General features: G+C 39.4%; 1 protein-coding gene across 1 annotated transcript in view; it reads left to right on the forward strand.

The window, feature by feature from the left end:
• The first annotated feature begins 1037 nt into the window (after positions 1–1037).
• Nxpe3 (neurexophilin and PC-esterase domain family member 3) overlaps positions 1038–19145 on the forward strand; it is a 53148-nt gene continuing 35040 nt past the window's right edge. The window contains exons 1-4 of the mRNA XM_077794463.1: positions 1038–1138; positions 4135–4211; positions 4355–4530; positions 8422–8709. Coding sequence (XP_077650589.1) covers positions 8617–8709 — 93 coding nt within the window. The 5' untranslated portion in view covers positions 1038–1138; positions 4135–4211; positions 4355–4530; positions 8422–8616. The remainder of the gene's footprint in view (positions 1139–4134; positions 4212–4354; positions 4531–8421; positions 8710–19145) is intronic.

Here is a 19145-nt window from a genome sequence, read left to right on the forward strand (position 1 = left end):
CCCAGCTATCCCACTCCTCAGTTTATACCCAAAGGACTTAAAAACAGCATACTACAGGGACACAGCCATATCAATGTTTATAGCAACACAATTCACAATAGCTAAATTGTGGAACTAACCTAGATGCCCTTCAGTAGATGAGTGGATAAAGAAACTGTGGCATGTATGTGTATGTGTGTGTGTGTATATATATATATTTTCCCCCAATGGAATATTACTCATCATTAAAAGAGAATAAAATCATGGCATTTGCAGGTAAATGGATGGAGTTGGAGCATATTATGCTAAGTGAAGTAAGTCAATCTCAGGCTGGGGATGTGGCTCAAGCGGTAGCACGCTTGCCTGGCATGCGTGTGGCCTGGGTTCGATCCTCAGCACCACATACAAAGATGTTGTGTCCACCGAGAACTAAAAAATAAATATTAAAATTCTCTCTCTCTCTCTCTCTCTCTTAAAAAAAAAAAAAAGTAAGTCAATCTCCAAAGACCAAATGCTGAATGTTTTCTCTGATATAAGGATGCTGATTTATAATGGGGACAGGATGGGGAGCATGGAAAAAACGGATGAACTTTAGATAAGGCAAAGGGGAGGGAGAGGAAGGGAGATGGCATGAGGATAGGAAAAACGGTGGAATTAAATGAACATCATTACCTTAGGTACATGTAAGAAGACACAAATGGTGTGACTCTACTTTGTGAAAAACCAAAGACATGAAAAATTGTGCTCTGTATGTGTATTATAAATTGAAATGCATTCTGCTGTCCTGTATAACAAATTAGAATAAAATGCAAAAAAAAAAAAAAAAAAAAGGAATTGGGTTGCCACAGGGGTCAGACCCACCGCTGGCAGGAGACCAAAAGCTGCAGGGTCACCTAGTGCGCTGGAGCCTAGTGGCTCAGAGGTAAAAGAGCCCCAACTCTGCGTCCTCGCCTCAAGGCTCTGGGCTTCGAACGCTTGGATGTCAATCAACATCCTAGGCCCGCCCATGGAGGAATTCGACCAATAGAAGCCGGGGGTCGGGGGTGAGGAGACGTTGCTGGGTCAGGAAGCAGGGGGTGAACGGCCTGGCGCTGCCGAGCAAACCCCCGTGTCAGGAACCCGCCCCTGGGGAGCAAATGGGGTGCGGCGGAACCCAGAGGTGAGTGCAGGGCTGCGGACTATGTGCGAGGTCCCAGCTTTCGGAGCGACCCTCGCTTGGCTTCTCAGGAGCACTTCTGGGCTACGGAGCCCTTCCCTCCGCGCTCTCTGGCTCCGCAGTCCCTGGCCCGGTGCAGAGGAGGTGCAGTCTTGGGGGTCCTGGCTGAGAGCGCTGGGGCCAGGAAGTTGAGGCCCGGGCCGAAGGGGAAGGCAGCTTTGGAGCCCCGGGCTGCTGCAGCCTCGCACCACAGGAACCGACACCACGGTAGGGAGGGGCGGGATGGGGCATGAGTAGCCCCCTCTTCAGCGGTCTTTCTTGTGGCAGCGCGGTGTCCTGACCTGGAAAACGCAGCTCAGACCCTCTCTTCCGACCCCTCCCCGATGTGGCGTGCTAGGCGATGCCGCCAGGTCTGCCCCTATCTCCAGTCTCATCGCTGCTCTGAGTACCAGCCAGCTGCCTCTTGGCCAGTGGTGCTGTCACACAGTGGACTGCTCTCATATTACTGAGCTGCAGTTTTGGGACATCAGATTTGGGTCAAATGTGGAGTGTGACTTCTCAAGGATAATGTGGAGACCCTGGCCTATGGCCCATCTCTGCTTGACCCAAGGTCAGGGGCAGTGAAGACGGTTCTCTGGAAGGATTATGCAACGTTTTATGAAATTGTGAAATTTTCCTTGCTTTTCATTATGCTAAAGGGGGATTGCTGCCACATTGCCCAAAGATAAGGAATTACACTGTTCTAGTGGGCCTTACCCCTCCTCACTGCCTTTAATTATCATTTGGAACATGAGGGTGTGTTTGAATCTGGCAGGACTCCTAAGTCCTGATAATTGTCTAATTCTGCTTGGTGGAGGAAGCACATACTATTGCTCCATAGTATTTGGGTTCTGTTTCCCTTTGACTGTGTTTATTACACCTTATCAATGTCTCTTTTCCTTACTGTCTCTCTCTGGGGCTGATAAAGTATTGTTATTTGTTATGAGAAATGAAAAGAAGGGATAGATCACTAAAGTAGGGATTGCTACCTTCATTGCCCCGGAATCCGAGTGTCTTGAGAGGGCAAGATAAGTTACAATTCAAATTTCATTTCAGAAAGGCCATCCCTTACCAACTGATCCAACCTATACTAGTGGTTCCCCTACTTGACTGTACATTATAATCATCAGGGTACCTTTTTTTTTTTTTTAATGTTTCTTAACTACTCCTACAGAATCTGATGTAATTGGGTGAGTGGGACCCAGGCATTGGTGTTTTAAAAAGCTTCCATAATAATTATTAATGTGCATGCAGGGTTGAGGCCCATGACTTACCAAATGCCCTAGTTTTTTCTTATAGCACTTATTACTATGAGACTTATTTAATTTGGTTACTTCTCTACCTGCCACATAATCTCTGTGGATACATCAACACTGGGCATATGAGGTGGGAAGAAAGGTACACGAAAGAAGTGAAATCTGTGGAAACAAATTCTACACATTACCCTCCTTCCTTAATTTTTCTAAATTTAAAAAAAAAATGACAGTAGAATGCATTGTGACCCATTATACACAAATGGAGCACAACTTCTTCTGGCTGAGGATGGTGTAGAGTCATACTGAAAGAGTAATCATGCATGTATATAGGGTAATACTGTCCATCTCATTCCACTGCCTTCCCATCCCCAGATCCCTTTCCCTCCCATCACTCCCCTCTGCACAATCCAAAATTCCCTTGCTTAATCTTTATTGAAAATTAAAACTCTCTGATTGACTAATCAATATCATGGTCCTCAATAGGTCTCCATTATTTCTAGATGAAATACAGCTGCTCTTTAGGAAATTTGAAATATAACCATTTATGTTTGGTTATATTCCATGTAAACCTCTGCTTGTGTCTCATAAGTAGGGGAGAATACATTCTGAATTAAAATTCCAGGTACTTGCTCTAACTAGTGAATTACATTTATGTGGATAACAGGTCAGAATATTTAGGATAGGGACCATTTTAGAGACTTGAGAGGTGCAATTGTCTAGTAATATATTGTCTTTGTGACCTCTCCAGAGGGTGGTGTTCTTGTCAAATTTTCTTTGTTTAGTAGTTAACTCAGGTATTTCATTTATGTCATTGACATTTATTATTCCTAGTAATGTGAGCAACCACTGGTAATTCTCTTGTGAAAATGGGATAGAAAGTCATTCTATGGCTGTTACTACAAATACTAAAGAAAGATTGCTTAATATATGTCTTAGACTTCGAAACAGTCTTAATCAGAATTTGGCAGAATCATCCCAATAAATACTGGGTTCTACCTGCAAGACAGATTCTACATTTTGCTTTTTTATTTTTTTCCCCAATACTACGGATTGAACCCAAGGGCACTGTATCCCTGTACTATATTTTCAGTTTTGTTTATTTTTATTTTGAGAAGGGTCTCACTAAATTGCCTAGACGGGCCTTGAATTTGTGATCCTCCTGCCTCAATCTCCCTAGTTGCTGGAATTATAGGTATGTGCCACCATGCCTGACTATATTTTGTTTTTTGCTTGTCCTTTGCACATAAAAATAAAGCATGAATAAGTAGAGTTCTAACATTATACAAAGATTTGAAAACAAGACTGCTCAAGTTTAGATTCCTTGAATTACAACTTTTATTTAAAAATTTATACAAATACCTGTTGTTTTCTATAGTGGGAAAATGGATTGTTGAACTACATAATTTATGTAGTCTTTAAGAAAAATAATATTTGGAGTTTTTATCTTTGGTTTATATTTTTTCAGTTATGCTCCTTCTTGAAGTTTTGACCTTCAGCTAAGTTCTTAGAGTGATTTTCAAGGTTAAAGTTAACTGGTTAACAGTGAGTTCTGTTTTTTATTAGTAGGAAAAAAAAAAGAAATGTTCTCACTACTCTTCCCACTACATCATACTTTTTTTTTTTCTTTTTTTGGTACTGGGGATTGAACCCAAAGGCGTTTTACTACTGAGCCTCATCTCTATTCCTTTTTTTATTTCACATCAGTATGTACCTAAGTTGCTAAATCTGACCTTGAACTTGGAATCCTCCTGCCTCAACCTTCTGAGTCACTGAAATTGCAGGTATGTACCAAGTCACTACATTGTATTTAAATCTATGCATATCTTTCTGCCTATAATATTGTAGTCTTAATTGCTAACATGTTTTCCTTTATCTTATTTTCAATATCTTTAACCTTTATATCATGTGCTTATTTCTGTTGCAGTAGGAAGAATGATATAAAAATGAAAAAACATCAATGTATGCTTCAAATATGGCAAGAAAAGAATAAGGACTGCTGCTTACAATTGCCTGGGTTCAGGATTTCACCCTGGAAGGAATTCGAAATAAATTCTATTTTCATAGTTCCAATACATATCTCTTGGGAAATTTCCAAAAAAGGTAAATTACAGTGAATTATAAATTTCATTTTTTGGTTGATCTTAACTTTTTATTGCGTTTTTTTCCCATCCAGTACTATTGTTCTGACTTGATTCCAAAGTGATTGAGGTATCGATTGATAGTTTTTTGTTCACTTTGCAAAATAGCTGTCTTGTGATAGTGTCTGTGTTTCGTATTTGTAGGAAAACAGCTGAAATCTGTTACCAGCTTTCTCTTTTTCTTAGAAATCTTTCATTTAAGCTAGGCATGGTGGCACTCACCTGTAATCCCAGCAACTCAGGAGGCTGAGGCAAGAGGATCACAAGTTCAAAGCTAAACTCAGCAATTTATAATTTAGTGAGGCCCTAAGCAACTTGTTGAGACTCTGTCTCAAAAATAAGTAAATAAATGAATGAATGAATAAATAAAGGGCTGCCAATGTGGTTCAGTGGTTAAGTACCCCTGGGTTCAATCTCTGGTTCCCCCTCCCAAATAAATCTTTCATTTAAAATTGAATTATTTTTCCAAATATGGTTTAATGCTTTCTTTTTTTTTTTTTTTTTTTTTTTTACCAGAGATTGAGTGCAGGGGTGCTTAACCACTAAACCATATCCCTTTTTTCAAATTTTTTGTTTTGAGCCAGGTTCTCACTAAGTTGCTGGGGGCCTCACTAAGTTGCTAAGACTTCGTTGCTTTGAACTTGGAATCCTCATGCCTCAGTGTCCCAAGCCACTGGGATTACAGGCATGCACTACCCCACCTGGCCTTTAATTTTTATTCTTAGAAATCAGCTTTATTCTTTTTTTTTAAGAGAGAGAGAGAGCGAGAGAGAGGGGGGGGGAATTTTAATATTTATTTTTTAGTTCTCAGCGTACACAACATCTTTGTTTTTGTATGTGGTGCTGAGGATCGAACCCGGGATGCACTCATGCCAGGCAAGCGTGCTACCACTTGAACCACATCCCCAGCCCCTCAGCTTTAATTCTTTATGTTTTAGATTTTTATTTCTTAGTGGAAATTTAAGACAGATAGATAAAGGAGAAAACAAAAACTGCCCAGAGGTGACTCCTGAGAACATTTTAGTATGTCTTTCAAAGAGAGATCTATCTAGTGTGCCTCAAACAATATCTACTTAGTTGAACAAAGGAGTCTCTGAAATGTCAGTGATCTACTTACTTACAGCAGGAAGTCAGGTCTTTTCCTGGCATGACTCTTCATGATTAATGTCAGCAGAAATCTCTAGCCATGAGAGCTTCTTATTTTGCTGCCTGAGGCCCTGAACTTCTTTTAGCTTTGGAGTCTGCTCCCCTTGCTGTCCTTCTGCATCACTGATCATCCTGTGCTGCTGCTGACTTTCTGAAGTACTCTAATGTTCTCCAAATGACTGGCATCCACAGGATTCATAGACCATGCCTGCCCATGTGCAGCTAAATTCCTATGGATTGTCATCTTTGTTCTCCCACTCTGTCCATTAGGGAATCCTATGATTTTTATGGCCGACTCTGAGAGAGAATTTCTGTAGCAGAAAAGTTTGGGTCTTGATGAGAGATTTTTCCTCTGTTTCATAGAATTGTGCTATGAAATTTATAGGTACTTCAGGGTGGATGAGTGCCTTGGTATTAGAGAGGGATGGTGTCAGGGGATATGAGATGTTAGGTGAAGTCTTTCATAGTCCCTGCATCTGGTGGAGATATACAGGAGTGATAGATTTCTTTCTTTTATTCCCCCCTGCCTTTTTTTTGTGGTACTGGGTATTGAACCCGAGGCCTTGTGCATACTAGTAAAGCACCCTAACACTGAGCTGCACTCCCAGCCTTTATTCCTCTGGAAAGGGAGCTACCTTATCTTTAAGAAGACAATTGCCCACACCTTCAAGGCAGATGTCCTCCATACTTGCTACTTAGCTGGGGGAAAAGGAGTTTTCTGCTTCCTGCCTCCTATGCCATATAGAGGGATGGCATTCCTTATTTTCCAGAGTGAAGGATATGAGTATAAACTCTTCAAGGGGAATTTCTGACAGTACAATGCAATTATGGAGTAGACCACTATAATTATTTGTTAATGTAGTCTTTTGAATCATTGTATACCATGTAAAGAATTAAGTTCTAAGAGGAAATTGAAAAAGTATGATGCATTATCATTAAGTTGCTTTTTCTCTGAAATATAGTTACTGTTTTTTTTAAAAAATATATAGTCATAATTAGGATAGTCTTGTTAGAGAGACAAGAAATACATACTAGTAGAGATCAGCTGAGAAGTGAAAATAAGCACTATGGGAATTGTGAGGTTAGAGAGCATGTTGTCAGTCTTGTCTCCTTTCTGAAGCTGGGTAGTGGAAGGCTTGGCAATGGTCCTTGTGGGATGGGAATGGTTCAGACAGGTGGAGTAGATAAATGAGAGAATAGAATACCTGCCAGGTATTCTAGCATAAAGCAGAGGGGGATGTTGATGCAGTTGATCTATTCTGAGATACTCTGCAGTATGATTATGCACCTTTTCCACCTTACCTCAACACTGCCCTCCGTGTTGAAAGCCTCTCTAGCAGCAAAATACCAGTATCATCTCTGTTTACCTGCATCAAATAACAACTGGAGAAAGTATTTTGAATTTGTTATGTGGAAAATTGTTAGGAGTAGCTGCCTCTGAAGTCCTCTGCCTGTAACAGGTATGATGGAGAATGGGGGATCTTGTTGCCCACTCCTCCAGCTTAATGTGCTCCTCCACTTCTTCAGGACAGGTATCTTTCTTCCTGTACTTTGTTTCTTAGCTGAGGGAGAACAAGGACCACATTTAAGGTGGGGGGAGCTGGATATTTTATGTCTCCTACCCTTCAGTGGGTAGCCCTCCTTGTTTTCCAGAGAAGACTATCAGAGTGGTTTGTATAATATCTCGGAGTTCCTCAAAACAACACAGGGTTTTCTCTTAATGCCCTTTAGATATAATTTATATGATAATATTGTATAACTTAAGCTATAAGGGAAGGGAAATGATTTTATTTACTTACATCTTCATGTGTTGTGGGGCAGGTCACTCAGAAAGCACACCAAGTCCCAGTTTTGTCCAAATCGAAGAGTCTTTATTTAGCTGGCCAGCTGGTGACTGCTCTTTGTAGGACCCATAAATGCCTCTGCAAGGAACAGCCCCAAGCCTGAGCACTTTAGGATATTTAAAGGCAAAAATCACACCTGGGTTAACGTAACTACAAGCAAGCAGGTACAGAAGCTGAATTGGGCAGTTAGTGAGACAATGCAGTGGGTACATTGGTACTTCCCACGGGACTTTCCAGTTTGGGATAGCAGCAAGCAAGCAGAAGGGAAGGGGGTCAAAATGACCCTAGTTGAGTACAAGTTAGAGAATGGTTACTAGCATGTAGACAATCTCTGACAAGGTACATTGCCCAAGAAAAATGGAAAGCAAAGAGAACAATTTTACATTGTATAAGAATTGCTATATTGTGTTTCCAAGTGTGTTATGCTAGGTAACTGTTAATGGGTACAGAGATGGGGCTTTCCCATGGAAGAAGCATTTCTTACATGATATGGAGTCTCAGGGTAAAATGGAGTCTGTTTGGTCATTGCCCATATAGCCTGGCCCATAACACATATTTAACAATTATAAAATTTAAATTTGAAAATTTTTATTTTGCAGTTTCTGAGTTTGAATACATTCATTTTTGCTCTCTTAAAAGTTAAAACCTAAAAAGGTAGTAGGGCAAAGGTACAGCCTAGAGTTGGGATAGGAAATGGGGGGCGATTGTTGGTAATTGGAATATTACTGTGCTCTGGCTCTTTGCTCTCTTCTTGTGACTTTGGGCCTTAGATAAGGTTCAGGAAAAGGAAATCTGTTTTTTCTTTTACCTCCACTCCAGGATATTGCATTTGGTGATGTATTCTTTATTTCTTCTATTTGAAGGAGTTTGTTGAAGAAAAATGTGCTTCTTGAATCATCTGCAGTCTCTCCTCTACACAAAGAGCTCTTAAGGCTACTAACAGGATAGAAGCAAATTACATTGAGAACTCATTTGCAGCTCAGAAAAACAAAGACATGAGTTTTGAGGAGTGAAGGTATTATGATGTCGGCCATGGGTGATCAGGACACAGCCAGACAATGTGGACCAATTTCTTCAAACTGCGGATTTTTTGCTGTCTGCTTGCAGTGCTGATGGTGGTGGTGCTGGTCATCATTGTTACTGAGGTAGAGGTAAGTACCCACAACTAAAGCAGCCAGATCTGGGGACTAAGGATTAACTAGCCTGAGGCAGTACTGTCATCAGGAAACTTATCCCAAGTTACAATTCTTCCTTTCATTTATTCATTAAGTATTTGAGTGCCTCTGGTGGTCATATACTGTGATAGTCACTGAGGGTGCAGCAGTGAAGAATACAGAGATGATTTCATTACTTATGGAGTTCACATTCTGATTGTGCATGGGAGAAAATAATATGGGGTGAGTATCCCTTGTCTGAAATGTTTGGGACCAGAAAAATTTCAAATTTTGGAGGTTTTTGTTTTATTTTATGACAAAAAGAGCTTTATTTTAGCTCTGAGTTTTTTCAATTTTGCGTAACTATTGGTTGAGTGTCCCTAATCTGAAAATATGGAATCAGAAATGTTCAGAACTTAAACATTAAAAATGTTTTGGGGGAGGCTGGGGATATAGCTCAGTTAATGGAGTGCTTGCCTCGTATGCACAAGGCCGTAAGTTTTATCCCCAGCACCACCAAAATCAATCAATCAATCAATAAATAAAACTGTTTTGTAACACAGTGGTAGAGCGCTTGCCTAGCCCATGTAAGGCACTGGGTTCAATCCTCAGCACCACATAAAAATAAATAAATAAAAGTATTGCATCCAAGTGCAACTAAAAAAATTAAAATAAATGAACAAATAAATAAATAAATGTTTTGGATTTTGGGCGTTTCAGATTCAGATTTTTAGACTAGGGATGCTTACCTTGTAATAATAAGTAGTAATCTTAATCACATGGTATAGTAGTAATGTTAATTAGAGATTGTGAAAAGTGCTATAAAGGAGGAATTCCAAGGTAGCTTTAGGAGAGGAAGAAAAAGGTAGCTATCTTAAGCTGGATGTTTTGGTGCACACCTGTAGTCCCAGAGCTCAGGAGGCTGAGGCAGGAGGACCACAAGTTCAAAGCCAGCCTCTGCAACTTAGCAAGGCCCTAAGCAACTCAGTGGGACCCTGTCTCTAAATAAAATACAAAAAGTGCCCCTGAGTTCAATTTTTGGTACCAAAAAAAAAAAAAAAAAAGAATCTTTTAGTGATTCCTGGCAAAAAACTGAAGTAGTATGCAAGGGTAGGGAGTTGAAGAGTTTGTTTTGAAGAGTATTGTATGACACTGAAGAGCAGGGAGCATGTCTTACTGAACCCTCACAAGTGCTTTATGCTAAGAAGGTACTTGGTAATATTGATATATGAACTCATATGTCACCAAAATTTATGGACTAGTAAAAAGGATGCTGCCCTTTTAATTTTGTTAGTGGTGCTAATTCTGATTCAATTATAGCTTTTTTTTTCTTATTGGGTTTTATTAGCACAAGATGCAAGATGTATTTGAGTGCCTCTGGTGGTCATATACTGTGATAGTCACTGAGGGTGCAGTGAGGACCACAAGTTCAAAGCCAGCCTCTTACATTGTGTAACACACAGGCTTTTTCATTTCTCTGGCTGGAATTCACTTTGTGTTTTTTCAGCAGAACACCTAATCTTATTATGAAATGGGCCTGTAGAGTCCCTTTTTGTTTGTTTGTTTGTTTTCCCCCCTGTGAGCCATTAATAAAATTTGTTGGTATTTTGAAGAATGCGAAGTAATTCTGTTAAAGATTTCCTTTAGAAAAAAAAAAGCATGAAACCTACGTCACTTCCTTTTCTTTGCTTAAACTGTTCTTGCATGTTTTGCTGCAGGTAAGGCAGTGCCAATTCCATGTTGATAGTATCTTCTACCTGGAAGCTGTCAATGATATATCTAGATATTTAAGAAATTCCTGTTTGAGGAAAATATACATAACATAGAATTTGCCATTTTAACCATTTTCATTGTACAGTACAGCTCACATGTACAACTATTGTGGGGCAGGTCGCTCAGAAAATACATTAAGTCCCAGTTTTGTCCAAATTGAAGGGTCTTTATTTTGACCTGCCAGGACTGCTTCCTATAGGACCAAGTTGTCTGTGGAAAACAGCCCCGAGCCTGAGCATTTTAGGGTATTTAAAGGCAAAAACTGCAAAGAACACATCTGGGTTGATGTAGCTACAAGCAAGCAGATATTAGAAGCTGAACTGGACAGTTAATGAGACAATGTAATGGGTACATTGGTACTTTCCATAGGACTTTCCAGGCTGCCATAGCGGCAAGCAAGCAGAAGGGAAGGGGGTCAAAATGACCCTAGTTGAGTACAAGTTAGAGAATGGTTACTAACATGTAGACAATAAATCTCTGACAAGGTACATTGCCCAAGAAAAATGGGAACCAAAGAGAGAACAATTTTACATTCTGTAAGAATTGCTGTTTTATGTTGCCAAGTATGTTATGCTAGGTAACTATTAATGGGTACAGAGGTGGGGCTTTCCCATGGGAGAAGCATTTCTTACATGAGATGGAGTCTCAGGGTAAAATGGAGTCTGTTTGGTCATTACCCAAATAGCCTGGCCCATAACACAACTACTACCACCATCTATATCCAGAACTTTTTTATCTTACCAGACTTAAACTTGTATGCATTAAACAATAATTACCCTTTCTTCCTCCCTTCAGCCATTGGCATCTACTGTTCTATATTCTGCCTCTGTATTTGATGACTTTAGGTATTGCATATAAATGAAATCATATAGTATTTATCTTTTTTAAATATTTATTTTTTAGTTTTTTAGGTGAACACAATATTTTTATCTTACATATGTGGTGCTAAGGATCAAACCCAGTGCCTTGTGCATGCTAGGCGAGCACTCTACCACTGAGCCACAACCTCAGTCCCAGTATTTGTCTTTTGCAACTGGCTTAGTTTTATTTTTGGCAGCATGATGCCCTCAGAGTTAATTTATGTTGTATTGTGGATCAGAAATTTCTTCCTAAGGCAAGTAATATTCCTCTGTACACACACGCACAGACATTCCTCTGTACATTCAAACATACACACACACACACACACACACACACAGAGAGAGAGAGAGAGAGAGAGAGAGAGAGAGAGAGAGAGAAGCGTTATTTAGCCTTATAAAAGGACCCATGCTATAACATACATAACCCATTTTGACCCATGCTATAATATACATACATTCATGGGCATTTGGATTATTTCTACCTTTTGGTTATTATGAATAATGCTGCTATGAAGTTAGGTGTACATATCCAATTCTTTTGGATATGTACCCCCAACTACAAGTGCTGAATTGTGATAATTCTAATTTTTTTCCCCTGCACTACTCTGGATTAAACCCAGGACTTTGTACATGCCAGGCAAATGCTGTACTACTGAGCTACAGCCCCAGCTTATTTTATTTTTTATTTTGATACAGGGTCTTGCCAAGTTGTCCTTGTGATTCTCCTCCTTTAGCCTCCCAAGTAGCTGGGATTTACAGGCAGATACCACAATGCCCAGCAGTAATTCTAATTTTGGGTAGTAATCCTAATTACAAACCACCGGAAAGTTTTTCACAGCACCTGTGAAATTTTTCATTCTTACCAATACTGAACAAGTATTCCAGTTCTTTCACATCTTTGCCAATACTTAATATTTTCTTTCTTATTTTAATTTCCTTGTTATTGGGGATTGATTTTGGGAGTTTTACCACTGAGTTACATCCCCATGTTTTTAATTTTATTTATTTATTTGTTTATGTATTTATTTATTTGTTTTTTTGGGTAATGAGGATTGAACTCAGAGGCACTTGACCACTGAGCCACGTCTCCAGCCCTATTTTGGATTTTTATTTAGAGACAGGGTCTCACTGAGTTTCTTAGCTCTTCATTTTTTTTTTTGCTGAGGCTGGCTTTGAACTCACATTTCTCCTGTATCAGCCTCCCAAGCTTCTGGAAGTGCAGGCGTGCCCCACCATGCCCAGCTGATATTTTTTATTTTGAGACACAATCTTGCTAAATTGCTGAGGCTGCCCTTAAATTTATGATCCTCCAGCCTCACCCTCCTGGGTTGCTGGGATTACAGGCATGAAACACTACACCAGGCTGATACTTAGGCATTTTGCAGAATCTGGTGTATCAGCGTAGTGTAGTTGAGGTTATAGCTATGCTTCTGCAACATGTTGGCTGTGTGACTTTGTAAAAGTCACTTAATTCTCCTGAGTCTGTTTCCTGATTTGCAATTATAAAATGTTCTCCATCTTCCCAGAAAGCTAAAAAGGCACAAAACACAAATGCTGTAGGTGTACATAGGAAAACATCAAATCATTTTCAGATGCTAATATTGTGATGCTCATACCTGAGACTCATCATCTGGAAATGACTTAAGGCCTTGGTTTCCTAGAATTCACCATAAAACTGTCATTCCAGAGTTCAGGAGGAGCAAGTGATCTTTTCTCTTTCTTTAAGCATGTGGTTGCTTCTGGTATTTCTCCTATTTTTTTGTTATTTTAAAAATTGACACATAATATTTATATATTTATAGAGCACCTTGTGATATGAGATTTTATTTGATGAGTTGAGGCTTATCTTTGTTTCTTTTTATGTAATTTCTTGTCTTTCCATGTGTTTTACAATTTTTTTCCTCTCTTGTTTTGAGCAACTTAATGTTGACTTGCCTTGGTGTATTGTTTTTAAGGTGTTGGGAATCAAACCTAAGGCCTCATGCATACTACACAAGTGCTGTACCTCTGAGCTGAACCCCAACCTGGTGTAGTTTTAATATTTCTTTTACTTGAGTTTCAGAAGTTCTTGGGTTTGTGTTTATGGTAAATTTGGTAAATATTTGGCCATTATTTTTCTAAGAGAGAAGTCTTTATTTTTCGTTTCACAAGAGAAGCTGGTTGAATTGGCTTCTTTTTGGTGATTACTCAGAGAGGACAAATCCCATATCTTTTCTCAACCCTTTAACTCTTTCTTTGCATCAAGTTGGTGGGGTGCAAATTTATTAGTAGTAGCAGCAGCAGCAGCATCGGAGGCGGCAGTGCTGTAGATGGCCTCAGGCTCGTGGCCATAGGTGTGGATGGGTCAGCCAAAATGATCTTGATCTTTTCAGTCAATGGAAAGATGTAATCAGTCTCTTTAGAGAAAGCCAGGACTCGCTTGCACCCACTGATGATTGAGTAGGGTACTGATGTCATAGGTAATCAGTATGTACACATACACTGGCAAAGCTGTACACACCCTCCAGGAAATGATAATGTAGTTTCTTCTGTTCAAACTCTTGGGTTTGTAGATATTGCCATTGTTCTTGTCTCCTTTGTAGACCAAAGGAGAAGAGGGAGATTTGTGGCTTTGCTGGCTACAAACTCTTAAATCAGCTGTCTGTCACTCAGGATTTCAGTGGTATCTGTGGAGATTTTAGTGGTAATGCTTTAATCCTGAAAGAAGGAGATTGTTTGTGTCCCCTGCCAAATTCATGTGTTGAAGCTATAAACCTCAATTTGATGAGTCCTTTCAGTAGATAATTAGATTTAAAATTTATTGTTAGGGTGGAGCCCTTATGAGGGAATTAATGTCCTTATAAAGAAAAGACGTATGAACACAAAGTGGCTGTCTGCAATCCAGGAAGAAGAACCTCACCAGAACTCGACCATGCTTGTACCCCTATTTTAGACTTTCATTTTTTAGTACTATGAGAAAATAAATGTCTGTTTAAACCACTTATTCTATGGTATTTTGCTAAAGCAGCCCAAGCTAAGACAGAGATCTTATGGCCCCAGACTAGTGACAGTACATGGCAATGGCAATAGCACAGGTGATAACTGATACCTTGTTGGACAATAGCATATTTCTGATTTTGGTGAGGTCCTCCTTTGTGAATGCAAAGCCTACGTTAACTCATATTGAAGCAATAGTTTCTCCAGAACCAGATGGTTTTCCAGCTTCCCTTAGGTGGCCTTGAGCATAATGGTATTCTTGCCCCTCAGCACAGATTTCCCGTGGAGAGACATGCAAATCTGCTGCCTCTCTAGTGCCTTTATTATCTGCTCCAACATTGAAGCATTTTGAATAATCATCTAAAAGTTGGATGATCTTAAGAGAGTAGTTGTACTTTTAAGGTTTGCTGTTATTTCTTTCCCTGGGCATCATGGTGGTTTATAAGAGATTCGCATATAGGATTCAAAGATGATGTCAGGTCAGATTCTTCAAGCATAAGGTAAGCCAAAGAGAGCAAAGAACCACAATAAGAGCAGCATATTAGCATGCAGTTGCAGGTGACTTTGATGGTTCTTATAAACTTTAATCCTGTCTGTCCCATTTATGCAATACCTGTACAATTGAAATTGAGCAACAGTTTGTGGTAACTTTGAAATAAATGTGGTTTTAGAGTTTTATTCTTTGGAGAAAAGTAATAATTGAATGATTAGTGATAGTTTTAATGATGAATTATGTATAAAAACTCTAGGTTATGATTTTCAACCTATATTAATGTAACTATGTCAATTTCAGTGAAATATTCACAGAATTGAAAACTTGGGATTTAATGGGTTAAACCTAGATTGGGGATTTGGTCTTTAAGTGACTCCTCTTGCACAAAAACTGGCCTCAGAGAAAAAATTCATTGCATTTCTCAAGAGTGCTACAGCCAGGAACCATCTTGAGAAGGGGATCAAGTGTTAGTGACTAAACTAGGGATCAAAAAACATGGAACAGTCACAATTCAGGGTCCCTTTGGATACCCTGCCACATTGTGTGGAAGATATCCACATGAAACAGTTGTGGCTTGGGAGAGTATCTGACACCCTCTGAGAGATTTCAGCAGTGGGGAATGTGGGTAATAAACAGGGGAGTTGGGAGCATAGCAGTCTGTGCTCTTGCCCTCTGTGAGAAGCAAGACCCAGTCAGTCATTTATGGTCTCACATGGAGACCAGGGCTGAGGGCATTGAGACTGAGAATAGAAAATCTGGGGGTTCCTATGTGTCGTTCCCCCTACCCCGCCCCCAGCATGGAACTTGGTGTTCTGATCCTCACCATACACCTGGGAAGGCATTTTAGGGCTATCCTATGAGTTGAACATTTGCCACACCCCAAGTGCACAGACTAGAGACATCCATGCTGAATGTACATTTGCTTGGTGTAACCCACATATTAATGAAGTTTAGTTGGTGAGAAGGGCTGCTGTAGGCCAGATATTGGCCGCACAACCAGGCATGTAGACTTAGGACTTGGAAGTAAGCATGTGCCTGAAACTTAGACAGTAGCAAGGAATTGCTATGGCTGTAATGGGAGTAGGGGCCATTTTTGTTACAGTTTGGTGAAGAACTTGTCTGCATTTTGCCCATGTTTTGAGACTTTGTGTGAGGGCGAGTAAAGGTGATAGGCTAATTTATTTGACAGGGAAAATTTTATGGTAGCTCAGCATTTAGGCAGTGGCATGGGTATCGCTGGCTACTTTTAGTTAGGTTTATAGTGAGAATTGGGAGCTAAAAAGGGAGTGGACGGATTTGAAAAACTTGGAATTTGGCCAGAAAAGAAGCTTGTGTAAAGTTGGGGCCACAGAAGATGTAGTTGCTGAAGAGATTAGTGCTATTAAAGAATCCTTATACTTTGTATCTAAACAATGGGAACGATATCGAGAGGGCATTTTAGGATTTAGGAATTGTCTAGATCTCAACCTTTGCAGACTCAAGGGTGTAAAATTATAAGACTTTTCTTTTTATGCCCCTATTCCTCCCTTTTGAAAAGGGACTGTTTACTTTGTGTCATTATGTATCACATATATGTAACTTACTTCTGATTTTTACAGGGCAGTACAGCTAAGAGTTTGTCTTGAGTCTCAGAGGAGACTTTGGACTTAGAATTTTGGGCAATGCTGAAACTGTTGAGACTTTGGGGGCTCTTAGAGATGGACTAAAGGAATTTTGCATTTTGATCTAGATATGAATTTTAGGGGGTCAGAGGTGGAATGTTGTAGTTTGGATATGAGGTATCCCCCCAAAATTCATGTATGAGACCTGGCAGGAATTTTCAGAGGTAAAATAATTAGATTATGAGAGCTGTAACCTAATCAGTACATTAGTGCACTTGATAGGATTAATAATTTGAATGTATTGCTGGTTGGTAATTGGAGGCAGGTGGCATGTGACTGGAGGAAGAGGGTCACAAGGGACATGCCTTGGGGATTTTATGTTTTGTCTCTGACTCCTCCTATTCTCTCTGTGCTTTCCTTCTCCTTGCCTTTCTGCCAGGATTCTTTCTCACCTTAGTCACAGAGCAATGGAATTGGCTGTCTGTTGGCTGAGACCTCTGAAATTATGAGCCCAAAATAAACTTTTCCTCCTCTAAGTGTTCTTGTCAGGTATTTTGGTCACAACAATAAATGACTTAACACAATGATGTGGCAGTAAATAGAATCAAGGACAAAATTTGCAATATCATGTTAGTAGATGCAGAAAAAGCCTTTGATAAAATTCAACATCCTTTCATGATAAAAGTTTCGAAGGAACTAGGTAGATAAGGATGATATTTCAGCATCATAAAAGCTATGTCTGTTTGTATGATAGACCCATAGCCACATTATACATCATGCTGATGGGAAAAGCTGGAAGCATTTCTTCCAAAATCAGGCACAAGAAAAGGGTGTCTTCTTTCACCACTCTTATTCCGAATAGTACTTGAAATTTTAGACACAGTTATCAGACAGGAGAAATAAATAAAATGGATAAAATAGGAAAGGAAGAAATCAAATTATCCCTGTTTGTTTTAGTATAGAATCTAACTGATTCCATACTTAGAAAACCCTAAAGACTCCACCAAAAGATCCTTGGAACTGTTAAACAAATTTAGCAAGGTAGAGGAAAGCAAAATTAACATGCAAAAATCAGTACAGCAAGAATGAACTTGCTAAGAAAGAAATTAGGGAAACATTTACATTTATAATAGCTTCAAGAAACAAAGCCTTGGGCTGGGGCTTTTTCTTTAAGTTCACTGAATTTTCTTCTGAAATGTCTAATCTACTATTAATCCCATTCAGTGTATTTTTCATCCCAGAGGATTTATTTCTCTTCTCCTATCTCTCTGTTTCCTGTGGTGCTGAGGATTAAACCCAGGGCCTCATGTACCTGAAGTTGTACCACTGATCTATACCCCAACCCCTGCCTTATTTCCCTTAATATTTTGTATTTATACACATCTCTATGTAGTATTCAATCTTTCCTCGTTTTTTTTAAATACATGGAATATGGCTATAATAACTCATTTAATGTCTTTGTCCTAGTAATATTTTTGTCAGCTGTGGGCTGATTTCATTTGATTGATTTTCACTTCCTTATAGGTTGTATTTTCTTCTTCACATTTTTGGTTGGATTTCAGATCTAGTTGAATTGTGAGTATTTTTGGTACTTCTATAAATAATCTTGAGCTTCATTCTGGGGTACTATAGCTTATTTGGGAATAGCTTGTTGCTCTTTTTTCCTTTTTTCTTTTTGTTTTGGTGGTGCTGGGCATCTGTCTCAGGGCCTTGCACATGCTGAGCATGTACTCTGCTGGTGAACTGTATCTCCTACCCCTAGTTTGATCCTTTTGGTTCTTGATTTTAGGATTTGTTATTTGGGACCAGATCAGTATTTAAGAGTAATTCTTCACTACTGATTTAAGACTTTGCTGAGTACTCTATTCATATCGTTTGAATGCTAAGGTTTTCTAGCTTGGCTTATGGGAACAAGTTCTTTTCTGGCCTGGTATGATCTAAGGTTCTGTTCTCCCTTATATTTTTGTAGGTTCTTTCCACAGCCTCTAGTAGTTTCCTTAAATATACTTATCAGTACTTTGCTGAATATTCAAGTGGGATCTTTTTTAGATCTTGAACTTCTTTGTGTAGCTTTTACTTTGTCCTATAAATTTTGATCGCTTGGTCTTGTTAAGATTCAGCTCCATCTCTTTGACTTACTTAGTTCACCAGGCCACACCAGGGTTCCCCTCATGTTCTGCATCCTGGAAACTCTCTAAAGGCAATATGCAAATGGCAATCACATGGTTAACCGTTTCTTTACTGCCTCTTAGGCATCACTGTCTTTTATTGTCCAAATCTAGTGTCTGGACAACCATCATTTCATTTATTTTGGTCTTTTTAAGAAAAGTTATTTCAGATAGGAGGATAAATTTGGACATTGTTTCTGTATCCTGATTGGAAGTGGAAATCTGAGGGACTTGAATTTGAGAGTCAAGAAGTAATACAAGAGCTGGAGAGGAAGAGGAAAGGATGGGATCTAGAGGAAAGGATGGAATCTAGAGCACAGATAGAGCATATACCCAGATATAGAACAAGAAATGCAAGTACCTTGTGAGTATTCTTGTTATTTTATTATAATTATGTAGGAGGAGCCACATTCCTTCCTTCAACCTAAGAGAGAAAGATGACATGACAGATGCATTTACAGAGTAGGACATCAAAGGAGTTCCTGCTTGTGGAGCAGGTTGAAGGTAGAAGGAGGGTGGAGCCCAAATGGTTTGTATTGGAACTTGAAAGAAAGGGTTGGGA

This window comes from Urocitellus parryii, chromosome 2, assembly GCF_045843805.1.
Source record: "Urocitellus parryii isolate mUroPar1 chromosome 2, mUroPar1.hap1, whole genome shotgun sequence".
Classification (NCBI taxonomy): Eukaryota; Metazoa; Chordata; class Mammalia; order Rodentia; family Sciuridae; genus Urocitellus; species Urocitellus parryii.